Source organism: Mesoplodon bidens, assembly GCF_964165515.1.
Source record: "Mesoplodon bidens genome assembly, chromosome: 1".
NCBI lineage: Eukaryota > Metazoa > Chordata > Mammalia > Artiodactyla > Ziphiidae > Mesoplodon > Mesoplodon bidens.
In genome coordinates, this window is record NC_138176.1 from 78,966,737 (window position 1) to 78,979,881 (window position 13,145).

Genomic DNA, 13,145 nt, shown 5'->3' on the forward strand with positions numbered 1-13,145 from the left:
AGTTTCATACATCATTTATATATTATATGTGTGTGTGTATATATATACATATATATAAAACAGGTTTTTAAAGTATTCTGTAGAACTTGAGAAACTTTAAAAAAAGATATTTCTAACATCTTGCCATCTTACCTAAGGTAAAATTCCTCAACAATCCAGAGTAGACCCATTGTTTGACCATAGATTTTATAGATTTCTGAGGGTAGAATTTATACATGTTTGTTCTGCAATCACTTTCTGACTTTAGCCATTATCTTTTTAATAAGTTATTCTTTTTGTTGATTTTTGTATTTCACCTCATCTAAAAATCAATTTTAAGATGCATCCCAAGTACAGAAATGTTAAAATGGGGGAAAAAAAGTACATTTTAGAATTAGTGAAATATGGTATATATTTCTTATGCACTGGTATAGTTAGAAGAGTTTTAGTTTGTGTGTTAATTTCCAACTTTGCTAAACTAATTATATGAGTTTGTGTAAATTATTTAACCTGCCTTGGGCCTACTTTCCACATCTCTAAAGTGAATTTGACTAGAAGAGCATTACAGGTCTTTTTTTTCTTCATAATTTTTGTTTTCTAAGGAAAGAGCAAAATGTATTAAACCAAATTTAAATTATTCTTTAGCCCAGCATTTCCCAGAGTGTGTATAGAATACTAGTCTCAGAGTGTAAATTGGCATATTAAAGGTTCTGGGAAGAACTATTAGAGAAATTGTTAAAGAACTGTTAAAGAAAATTATTTAAACTTGTCCAATTTAGCATTTCCCAAATTAATTTGGGTATAAATCAATTTTTAAAATAGTAATACATATTTATTATTATCTGGTAGAATATATTTGAGGACCTGTCTTAGCCTTTTGTTTCCCAGTAAAATTTCTCCCAAATATTTCAGTGTTTCATAGAATCTCATTTCTTTCCCTTTTCAGAAGTAACATTAATTTTGTGTATTTTTTTAAACAAACACTTAACATGATATTTTTTAAAGTTTCTGACAAGTACTAAATGTAAGATTTCTGTTAACCTTCAATATAGTTCATCCCCCCATCATACAGCTTTTTAAAAGAATGTGTGATTCCAAGTGTTTTTCTAAGGTGCGTTTTGTTTGATTTGAGTTTGTTTGTTTGTTTGTTTTGCTAACCAGTCTTTTCCTCTCTCATGTCATAGTTAGTGTTTGGTTTAGTTGAATGTCACATCCTGCTTTGTAGTGCTTTTTCCTAAGTTAATTTGGACCATTTGAAATTTTATTTCTGCTGTTACTTAGTCATATATTTTAATTGTGAGATGTGAATAGCACAAATATGTAAGAAATGCATAAATCCAAATCAGTCTTGAAAGTAGTTACAGTTTGCTTTGGAGGAAAAAACTATAGGTAATTTCAGAATCCCAGGAAAGAGAACAAAAGCAGTCTCGTTACCTGTGGTAGTTACATTCTATGAAGTTGCCGTGAATACTGAATTAGTGGATACTGGAACATTACTCCTAGGAGAAATACAGAATTAGCTTCCTACAGGCTTCTGATCACAACATTTTCATCAATTGATCAATATATAACCTTGTTTTATGTTTCTGTTTGACACCTTATTTAATGTATATTATTGATTCATTAACTTTGAACTCACTACCAACAGCACTAATAATTCATGCCTGAATGAAGCTTATCTAACACATGTATGTGTAGGCACATGTAGGCATGTCACACCTTCTTATGATTAGGAACAGTAGACAGCACTTCAGCACTACACATGAGGATCATTTTAAACAGCAAAATCAGGAACTAAAAAGCACAAAAATGCAAAAAGTGACACTGCATAGGCTGCAAAGAGGGCACAGTAAGAGTGCTGAAACAGGAAGGCAGAGCATCACCTTCTACTTCAACTGGGAATGTGTATGTCAGGCAACCAGATTTTTTGCTGCTCTGTGCATGCCTGCCCATGAATGACCATAAGAGTGAGGGGAGCATTGGTTTTGATGTTGCAAATAAATTTTAACTCATTGGTGAATTTTCAAATCCGGAATCTGCGAATAATGAAGATCAATTGTAAATGATGAGAACATAGAGAATATGTTGTCTAGTACCATCTTGAACCCAGAAGGTCATTTGGTGTAGAGTAAATATTTGTTATAAAAAATTAGGAAATGTCCAACAGTTGGTTGCTATATAATTAAGATAGATATTAAACTAAATTTTGCCTTTGAGAAATAGTAATATGTTAAAGCTTTTTGTTTAAAACACTTTTAATAATGAAATTTATTACCAAGGTAAAATAGATAAGTAGAAAATATTTTGATTAAAAAAAATTTATTGGCTTGCCTTAAATAGAATTCAGCTAGTGAAATTTGTATAATTGTTTAATTAATTCTTGCACAGGGGGAAAGCCCAGGAAGCAATCATAGGTAAGGCTTTTTTTTTTTTTTTTAATAAAACAAATGACTTCTATGTGAACTATAAGAAGCTCTCTAAAAATCCAGGCTCTGTCATTTACTTGCTTTGAGGCATTGAACAGTTTACATTTCAGGACCTTGGTTTTCTCTTTCTATAGATTGAGGCAAATAATAACATATCTCAAAAGGTTGTTTTGAACATTAAAGAATTTAATCTACATAAGTGCCTAAGTGCTTTCCTACTGAACCTAAGTTGTTATGTATATTTTAGTTTTAAAAAACTATTTAATATATTAATATTGATAAGTACATTTCTTTGAATTTATAAAACTTTATCCCCCTTTTGCTTCCTTATGACATTCTAGAACTTGTTTTACTAATCATGTTTTTTACTTTATATAAGTAATACCTCAAAAAACAAACAAACAAAAAGCCCTAGGCAGAAATTAGGGCTAAAGGAACAAAAGTAGGAGGAGACATTACCTTATACGTGGCTGGTTATAAGCATGATAATTATCAAGACCTGAAGTTGGGGAAGGGGGAGGGAGTGGGGTGATTGGAGCATGGAGGGAGAGCAGTTGGTCTGAAGACTGAATAGGCAGACACTAGAAGAGGATTCAGAAGATAGCCAAGAAGCAGTGGGCAAAAAGAACCAGGAGAGCTTAGAAAGCCAAGGGAGGAGGTAGAGACAGACTGACAGATGGAATGGAGGGAATGGTCAGCATTGCCACATGAAACTGAAGAAATATTATAAGGACTTAAACTGTCTCATATTTGGCAACATAGAGGCCATTGATTACCTTTGTTAGAGCTAGTAGAGCGATGAAAGCAGAGGCAGACTGTCGTGAGTTGATGAGAGAATGGGAAGTAAGGACATAGAAGGGAAGAGAAACAGTTGTTAGGAGCAAGGAGCTAGACTACTTGGGTTCAGATTCTAGCTTTGCCACACACTATATGACTTACTTGGACATAATCTGTCTTCATCTCATTTCCCTCACATGTATGATCTCTGTATCTACCTTACAGGGTTGTTTTGAGAATTAAAATCAGTCAATATATGTAAAGTGCATAGAAAAGAACCTGACACATAGTAAGTGCTAGATGTGCTATCAATAAACTTTTAATTTCAGACATTTTGGCTGAAATGGGAAGGAGAGAGGGAGCAGTAGTTAGAGATAGGTATAGGTCAAATGAAAGTTTTTCCTTCTTCCTTTCTTTCCTTCCTTTCTTCCAATCTTCACAAGGAAGAGAAGTGAAAACAGACAAAAAGAGTAGACTAAAGAAAAGAGGTACTAATTGATGGAGCAATGTCCCACAGAATTCTCTGGAGTGAAGGTGGTGTGGGGTAGCATCCGTGATGAATGAATCAAGTATAAGTGTGACAGGTGACCTTGAACAAATTAAGGAATACCACCTCTTTAGAGGAAGGAGGGAAGAGTAGGGAGAATAGACTTAGGTAAGAGGAGGACTGGCAAGAAATTGAGGGATTTGATGGTTGGAGACATGCTCGTCATGTCTCAGAGTGGGGTGAAATTGACCTCTAAGAGAAAAGAGTTTGAATGAAGAACTTAAGGAGTGTGTGAAGATTTTGAAGTAGTTAGCATAGGATGTGAGAGAGAGTTGGCTATGTATAAGTAAAGGGTTATTGCTAGGGGCAGAGGGCCAAACAGATGTTGGATTTTCTCTCACAGCTCTCAGCAGAAAGAGCTAATCATGGAAATGATCCAAGGTCAGAGAATGAGTAATCTGGGTGAATAAGGCATAATGACAGGTGTGCAGGAAGGCGAGTTATGTGGGTAAAAAAGTACTTCAGATTTGCCACAGAGTCCACACTGGTTGTAAGTGAAGTAAAGCCAGGAGATGATCAGGATCGATAAACTGAGAGAAAAGGGAGGATCAAGGGCCTGGAGTGGTTAGAGGGATTGAGCAGGATAAATAGGGCAGTGGGTATGAGAGTTACGAGTTCCAAAATGATATGAGGGCTGAGATCAGAGTATAGTATACTGAAGTTTGTATTTTATGATGAACATTTTGGGATATAGTCAGATGGCTGAAGAGCCAAAGTAAAGGGAGTCCATATTTCTTTAAAGTTGATTATAGGGCTAAAAAAAGGTATTCTGGGGCTTCCCTTGTGGCGCGGTGGTTGAGAGTCCGCCTGCCGATGCAGGGGACATGGGTTCGTGCCCTGGTCCGGGAAGATCCCACATGCCGCGGAGCGGCTAGGCCCGTGAGCCATGGCCACTGAGCCTGTGCGTCCGGAGCCTGTGCTCCGCAAAGGGAGAGGCCACAACAGTGAGAGGCCCACATACTGCAAAAAAAAAAAAAAAAAAAGTACTCTGATAGTATATCATCTTATTTCAACTTATATACCAAATTATAACAAGTATTAGAATGTATGATTTTTTACTCTAACAATTGAAATCATAGCATCAAATTGCTTTAATACATTTTTGACAGTAAAATTTCATAATTTCACTGATTTTATGAGTATTTTATTTAACTTGGACTCATCAGCACTTTTTTTTTCCTTTCTTTTTCTGCCCTATTTTTCTCTGTAGGCCTCTTACTGAGGAAGAAATTGTTGACCTAAGAGAGAAGCATTATGATTCTATTGTTGAAAAACAGAAAGATCTTGATATGAAAATCCAAAAAGAGGTAAATAGTCTTATGTTGCTTAAGTATATATTATCATAAAGTCTCTGTTTATATGGGAAAGGTGTCATTAAATAATATATTGCATGTGAATGGTCATTGGACCTAAATTTAGATATATAGAGGTGAAAATGATTTAAAAGTTAAAAAATTATTCCAGCCTATAATAATTTGGTTTAGTTTGGTTCAGTTTATCAGAAATCATATGCTACCAATGAGTGAAGAGAATACATTCTTCTGAATATAATTTCTGAATTCACAAGTAGGGACTCTGGCAAGATACATGCACCTTTGTGTTTAAAACTAACTTTAAAAATTACTCTGTTTCACAATAAGTGGTTTATTTTTTTTAATCTTTTTTTTTGTCGTGGCTTTATTTATTCTCAGTAAATGAGCCAAGTACTTCTAACAATCATAAATGTTATATTTACTTTAATATATTTACAGAGGTGGCCTGTAATTACAGTTTTACATTCACCAAACTAAATGGAATTAGTCATATTCCATTATACATTTAAAAATAGTCTGTTTAGTACCAATTAGTGATTTCAACAGCATTAACTTAAGCTACACAATAGATGCTAATATTAGGCTAAAAAAAAATATTGTGTTGAAATTTGATTTTTAAATTTGATTTGACTTGTAGTAGATTATCATTAAAGCAGTTCGTATGCTATTATGAGTGGCAGGAACTTAAATTTGGAAGTAATTTTTTAATAACTTGATGGTAATAAAATACAGGATATGTGTATCAATGCACCATGAACTTTGTGAAAGCTTACTTCGCTTTGGTAGACAGTGATATGATTCACCTTAGTTTTAAAGACCTTGGACTAAGGAGGGCCCAAACCATGAAACTAATCAGGGTGATCGGCATTGGAACGATTGTTGAGAATGAAGATCACTGCATATTCTAAGGAAAGAAACAGTTTTGTATTTATGCAAACTAGATGCTCTACTTTATAATTCAACTTCTAAAGAATTCTGTAACATGTTTGATATCATTTGAATTATTTTGTAAAAAGAGAAATTGAGAAATCACAGCAATTTAATTCTGTTATGCTTTGTAGAGCTCAGTTATTTTTTTAATAATTTATTTTTTATTTTATAAATAGAAACATTTTATTTTTAGAGCAGTTAGACAGGTTCTGATTTTTGTTAATCCTTATTGTTTTGTTCATGTACAGTTAGCCTTACAAGAAGAGAAGTTAAGACTAGAAGAAGAAGCTTTATACGCTGCACAGCGTGAAGCAGCCAGGGCAGCAAAGCAGCGAAAGCTCTTGGAGGTGAGGGGAAAAGACCCCGACATATATTAGGGCTGCTTTTCTCCTGATTTTCTTTGACAAATCTTAGTTGGGACTTTTTCCCCCTAGAATCAAGGGCTTCTTGTTTAACAACAAATGTATTTATTCCTATACTCTTAGGAATTTTAAAGGCAAATTAGTTGGTCTTTAACAGCTAGAAATAACATCAAATTATATGCTTGTTGCTGAATGCTGTTTAGCTTTAAATTACCAGAAGCTAATTTTTGTTTATCCCAAAAATGACCTTTATACTTTTCCAAAATTCAGCATTCTTTTGGAAAAATAAATATACTCTTAGATGAAACATTGCAAAACTAACCTTTAAATATCATTTCTGCAGCATTTTTTAGTTTATTTTTGTGAGTTGTTTTTTTTTTAACAATTTCTTGAACTGCTAGACTTTCTTATACTTCCTAAAATTGGGTAAGCTGAGCGATTTTGCCCCATAGGAATACTCTGTATTTCTCGTCTTTATACTTGTGTCTTTGGGAGATTGGGAGTTTGGGTCTTGGGAAATCTTTGATGTATTATCAGAAAAAGCAACAGATTTATCGTATCTTACCATGCTGTATTCAAACATGGCATTGTCATAATGCCAGACAGCTATTAATAATAGACATTTATGGAGCCCTGGCTAAGTGTCAGTAACTGTTCTGATTAGTTTACATGTTTTACCTTGTTTAATCGTCACAACAATCCTAGGAGAAAGGTAGTGTTTTTAATCCCCATTTTATAAGTGATGAAACCAAGGGACAGAGATGTTAAGTAACTTAAGATCCTACAGCTAATAAATGGCAGAGCCAGAATTCAAGCACTGCTTAGCCACTTTTCTATTTAGTATCTTCCTCCATCTTTTGCCTGTGTGAACTCTACTGCAGTGTTAACTGAAGTGTAGTACAAGGATTATGTCACATAATAATTGTTGTAACTTAGATGAACTAAAAAATCATGTATCATGTTTCTGTGTGATTTCTATGGGACCCGTGCTCTTCATCTCTCTCTCTTTTTTTTTTTTTTTTTTGGTGTTTCAACAGATTAATTAGATTATGTGAGGGAGTATCTTCTTTATTTTTATTTTTATTTTTTAGTAAGTTCTAAGTAATGGGAAAGTTTAAAAATTAACTCACCTTCCACTAAGAAGGGAAAGTATTTTTCTGGTTATAGTTTAGACATCTTTTTTTGCTATAATAAATTCTCTGCTGCTCACCTTTCAAAGACTAAAATGATTCCATATGCAAAATCTGAGTTCCTGAGTTTTTTCTTCCTTGAATAAATATTGATATGGGAACACACAGCAGTCTGTACACATATGCTGACACAAAGATTCACAGATACATGCAAATTCATTTGATTTTAACAGTAGCCCTATGAATTTGCTAGGACAGTATTATAGCCATCTGTAATTTACAGATGAAGAAACAGAAAATAAAGGACATGCCAGGGACATACAGTAATAACTGTCAGAGCCATAACTCTGATAGGTTTTCTGAATCCTCTGTTTTTATTATTTCTGAGTCAAGCCAGCCAGGTCTTTTAGATCTTTTGTTTAATTGCTACTTATTTCACCCAGACTAGAACTTCATATACTGTTTCAACTATTACTTTCTTACCCCTCATCTTTCCATTTATTAGAAGCTCTTAGGTGTAATAAGGAAGTCAGATATACCAATATATATTTTTAAAGTTATTTTTTAATAACAGTATGAATATTCTGACCACTTAAAAATTGAGAGAAATTCTACCCATGAATAAGAGGATATAGAAGTGAACAGTGATTAATTTAAGGGGAAAAAAACTTCAATGGAATAACTTTTAAAGTGTTTTTTCCCCGAAACTAGAAAATAACACGTCTTGGCATTGCATGATTAGTGTTAAAAAACATGATTTTACAACAGTGATTTTGTGTTGCATTATGTTTCCAAAGCAAGAAAGACAGAGAGTTTTGCAGCAATACCATCCTTCAAACAATGGAGAATATCAAAGGTAAATAGTGAAATATACTTCTTCCCTTTGTGGTAGAAAATATTATTTCCAAAGAGAACACAGTACACCTCTGGATGCTTATATACATATTCATGTGTATATGTTGCATAAAAAATGATTGCTTCTTGAAGACACTTGTAAGAATACTGAGAACATTTGCTTTCTTTATGTTGGAAAATGATCATTTATTTTAAATTGACTTTATTGCATTCTTAAGAGTGGTCACATCTTTCATACAGAATATGATGCAATAGCACACTGAATGCCTTTGGATAAATTGTTTATGCCTTGGTTGTTTGTGTTTTCCTTAGCTCCTCTCTTTTCTTATAATAAAGTTTATGTGTGATTTTTTTTTTTTTTTTTGGCTGTGCCATGGGGCATGCAGGACCTTAGTTCCCCAATCAGGGATCAAACCTGTGCCCCCTGCATTGGGAGCAAGGAGTCTTAATCACTGAACCGCCAGGGAGGTCCCTGTGTGATCATTTTTTAGAAGATACATTTCAATGTCACATTTCCAGGAGTATTTCCTACTCACTCAAAGAAAATTGTTCATGCTTCATTATTGTAAATTACAAGTTAGACTTATGGCTAAGCTTTGGATTTTGACTACAAGACTAACCAAAATCTTATTATTTTTCAGTTTATTACTAGCATTAGGAAAAGTAAGACCTGTTTTGACTAGGTTATTCTAATTGTACAGCAATTATGAATTTGTGTGGGATAGATCTTTTCAAACCAAAATGCCATCATTTAACTTAAGCATGAATTATGTTGTATCTACTATGAATATATAAAAAAAATTATTTCACTTTTATTACAGTTCAGAACCAGAAGATGACTTTGAATCTTGTTTGAGAAATATAAAGTCACAGTATGAAGTTTTTCGAAGTAGTAGTAAGTCTTTTAAAATATCTGCGTTCATTTTAAGGTTACTTTATGCCACATTAAACAGATAATTGAAGATCCTGGCTCTGTTTTTCTAGAATAACTTTCTGCCCTTCAATTTGTGTTGCCCAAATAAGTCAATTAACTAGTTCTTAATTATACAATTTTATCTTTCCTTTTTAAAAAGGAGTTGGAGAAACAGGAACAGACTCAGATACAGAGAATAGACTTATGGTTGCCGGTGGAGGAGGGAAGGAGAAGGGATTGATTGGGAGTTTGGGGTTAGCAGATGCAAACTATTATATATAGAATGCATAAACAACAAGGGCCTACTGTATAGCACAGGGAACTATATTCGATGTCTCATAATAAACCATAATGGAAAAGAATATGAAAAAGAATATATATGTATTAACTAAATCACTTTGCTGTACAGCAGAAATTAACACAACATTGTAAATCAACTATACTTCAATAATATAAATTTTAAAAATAAATAAATAAAAGGAGTTGGAGCAAAGAAAAACCTCAGGCTATTTCTGTAGATATGTATAGGGAATCAGGAATTCTTTTTTCCATTTCCACTCTGTTCTCACCTCTCCTCCTCCCAGAAAAGGGAAGTAGGTACACAAAAGTGTATTTATTTTACTTACTACAAATTAATTTACAAGATTAAACTTCTCTCCAAGTTTCAAAAGTCAGAACCTATGCTCCCCAGATATGGAAGCATAGTAGTGGTTCCTTTTGAAAATATAGGCTGCTTTTCATTTATCATTTTTATTTTTTCATTTGTTTTGCCCCCTTTTGTAATTGACTATTAAAAATACTGCCTAGAGTTCATCATATTTGAAAAATTTATAATTCATTTAAATTTGCATGTGTAGTCTGCTATATGGCAAAAAAAAGTAAAAAGAAAGCAGGAAAAGCCCTTTATACTATTTCTAACGGAAACTAACCAATGTAATGATTTCAATAATTGTTTTTTATGATGTTATGATTTGAAGCGAGGTAATTACTGCAAAATAAATGGTTGTAGTAAAAGAGTATAGCTCACCACATCTAATTGTATTTGGTGTATATTATAGGACTCTCATCAGATGCCACAGTTTTGACACCAAATACAGAAAGCAGTTGTGATTTATTGACCAAAACTAAATCAACTAGTGGAAATGATGACAGCACATCTTTAGATCTAGAATGGGAAGATGAAGAAGGTATTTTATATTTACAATTTTACCTGAATATTTTATTTAATTTGTGTTAATTTATAGAAATCTACTTTGTATTTTACTTTATTTAAACTGAAATGAATGCAAGGCCTTGAAAAATCAGTGTAAAAATTTCTTAGACTCTTATATTTTATCATTTGTTGTAAATTGTTTAGAAAGTTTCTGAATTTATTTTTATTTTTATTTTTGGCTGCATTGGTCTTTGTCGCTGCGCATGGGTTTTTCTCTAGTTGCGGCGAGCGGGGGCTACTCTTTGTTGCGGTGCATGGGCTTCTTACTGCGATGGCTTCTCATTGCGGAGTGCGGGCTTCAGTAGCTGTGGCACACGGGCTCTAGAGCACAGGCTCAGTAGTTGTGGTTCACAGGCTTACCTCCTCGGCGGCATGTGGATCTTCCCAGACCAGGGATCAAACCCGTGTCCCCTGTATTGACAGGCAGATTCTCAACCACTGTGCCACCAGGGAAGTCTGAAAGTTGCTTAGTTCTTAGTGTTTCTGGAGATTTAGAAAATAAATGTTGTTTCTCATTTTAAGGTTTTTGTAATCCAGCCCATTTTACTCTGTAGGAATTAACTGCCCGCTTGTGATCAACCTAAAGCCAAAATTTAATTAACTTTTGGTTCATAATAAATAAGCAATTTGTTAGTTCTGTTGGTAGTACAAAAGCCATAATACAGACATGAGTTTGAATTTTACCTGGTATATCTTCCCAGCTATAGTACTTTAGATAGGTTTCTTAATCTCTCTAAACTGCAGTTAGTTCATCATAAAAAGGGCATTATAAACCTACTTTGAAGAATGATAATTCACTCTTATATACTGATGGTCTAAAAAAGCTTGGCACATAATAGACAGTCAATAAATATTTGAACAAATTAAATCATGAATGTTAGGAGGAGTAAATAAAATTTATATAAAACACCCGGTACATAGTGTAGCACATAGCAGGTACTCAAAATTATAGCTAAATGTGGACATTTTTTTTTAATTTTTTTTTTAATATTCAGCTATTTCATTGAATAAGGCCCAAGTCTTTATTTTCATTTTAAGAAATAGGTAATCCCAAAAGGAAGAATCAGTTACAGAATATGGAACTTTAATTTTTTTAATATTCAGTATTAAATATTTCATAGAATTTTGAGATGGAATAGACCTTAGATATCCTCTAGTTGAGCCATTTGTTTTATCAATAAAGAAACTGAATAACTTCAGCAAAGATTGCGTTAATTTACTTAAGTCTTCTCAGCTAAACACTGTTTCCCCAACCCTATACTTTTGTTATTGTGTATTTATATCCCAATCTAGATTTTAAATTTATTTTTATTTTAGCATCTTGTTCAATTTGATCTAAAGCCTTTCAGGTGTTTTAACTCCTGATTTGTCATCCTCGCTGTATGCTAATCAAATTTTTAGATAACATGACTTTCAAGTTTGTTATTCAAATTATTATAACAGAATTATTAGACTAGGTAGAGGACAGAACCCTCTAGAAACCTGATGATGTCTAATCCAGCTTCCTTTAGACATATTATTCTATTAAATACAAATCCACAAACTTATATTAGTCTCCAGCTCATATTTTTATTGTGTCTATAAGGATGATTTAGTTTGCTAGGTTGAGTGTGTGATTTTAGGGGAGTGACAGACAATAGTGATAGATTTATTTATTTATTTTAAATGTATTTATTTGGCTGCACCAGGTCTTAGTTGTGGTATGTGGGATCTTTAGTTGCAACATGTGAGATCTAGTTCCCTGACCAGGGATCAAACTCCAGCCCCCTGCATTGAGAGCGTGGAGTCTTAACCACTGGACCACCAGGGAAGTCCCTAGATTTAAATGTTCTTTTATTATTGTAGGATCTGATTCTTTAAGCTCAGAAAACAAAATTATTGGGTGTGTCTAGAGATATTCTCTTATAATCCCTTTTCCCAGATTTTAATTCTATTAGCAGTGTTGATTCTGCACTCGCAAATTCAAATTTATTTTCTGTCCTCCTTCTCTTCCTTCTGCCAAAATGATGTTTTTCTCTTTGAAGATTTTTGACACTCACTTTACTGATTAGTTTCTTTCTGTTCAGAATTAGATCTAGAACAGTTTCCCCTAGAAATGTCTCTACTTTGTTATACTAGAGTCAGACTAGCAAAAGAGCACAGACTTTGAAGCCGAACTGCATGGAATCTGTTTCTTGCCCCACCACTTCTATTGCTATGTGACCTTGGGCAAATCACTTTCCTCTTTCTGCCCTAGTTTCCTCAACTGCAGAATGGGGGATAATAATAGTACTGTAGGTAACTTCATAGAGTTGTTGAGGATCAAATCAGTTAATATATGTCAAGTGCAAACAACGTTAACTGGAACCTAGTAAGTGCTGGAAATATGTATATTGTTATCATTAGAGTTATTATTATCTCTGAGAAATTGTCATCTAGGTAGGAAAGAAGTTTTGCAGACACACTAATTTGGCCATATAAGACTAATAGCAATTGAAATCCTCCATGCATTCTGCTTTACTTATGGCTCTTCAGAAATTTCATCTTACTAGATTACCAGGGTTGCATCAAAACTGTCCTTTGTTGAGTATTAATGTTCACTGTAGGATTATACCCTAACATTTCCCTTAAGAAAGCCTTCCATATGACTGACTTTTTAAGTTAATTCACAAATCAAGTCTGATAGTTTAAGTCTTTTAATATAGCTCTTTAAATCTTTAC

General features: G+C 33.5%; 1 protein-coding gene across 5 annotated transcripts in view; it reads left to right on the forward strand.

The window, feature by feature from the left end:
- The window catches only part of AP1AR (adaptor related protein complex 1 associated regulatory protein), a 30,878-nt gene that overhangs the window by 12,567 nt on the left and 5,166 nt on the right, over nt 1–13,145 (forward strand). For 2 of the 5 annotated variants that reach the window (XM_081244277.1, XM_081244276.1), the window contains exons 4-10: nt 1,032–1,090; nt 2,368–2,393; nt 4,940–5,036; nt 6,221–6,319; nt 8,262–8,320; nt 9,141–9,214; nt 10,291–10,419. In XM_081244277.1, coding sequence (XP_081100403.1) covers nt 1,064–1,090; nt 2,368–2,393; nt 4,940–5,036; nt 6,221–6,319; nt 8,262–8,320; nt 9,141–9,214; nt 10,291–10,419 — 511 coding nt within the window. In that variant the 5' untranslated portion in view covers nt 1,032–1,063. The remainder of the gene's footprint in view (nt 1–1,031; nt 1,091–2,367; nt 2,394–4,939; nt 5,037–6,220; nt 6,320–8,261; nt 8,321–9,140; nt 9,215–10,290; nt 10,420–13,145) is intronic. The other 3 variants (XM_081244274.1, XM_081244275.1, XM_081244278.1) reach the window with 3 other exon arrangements.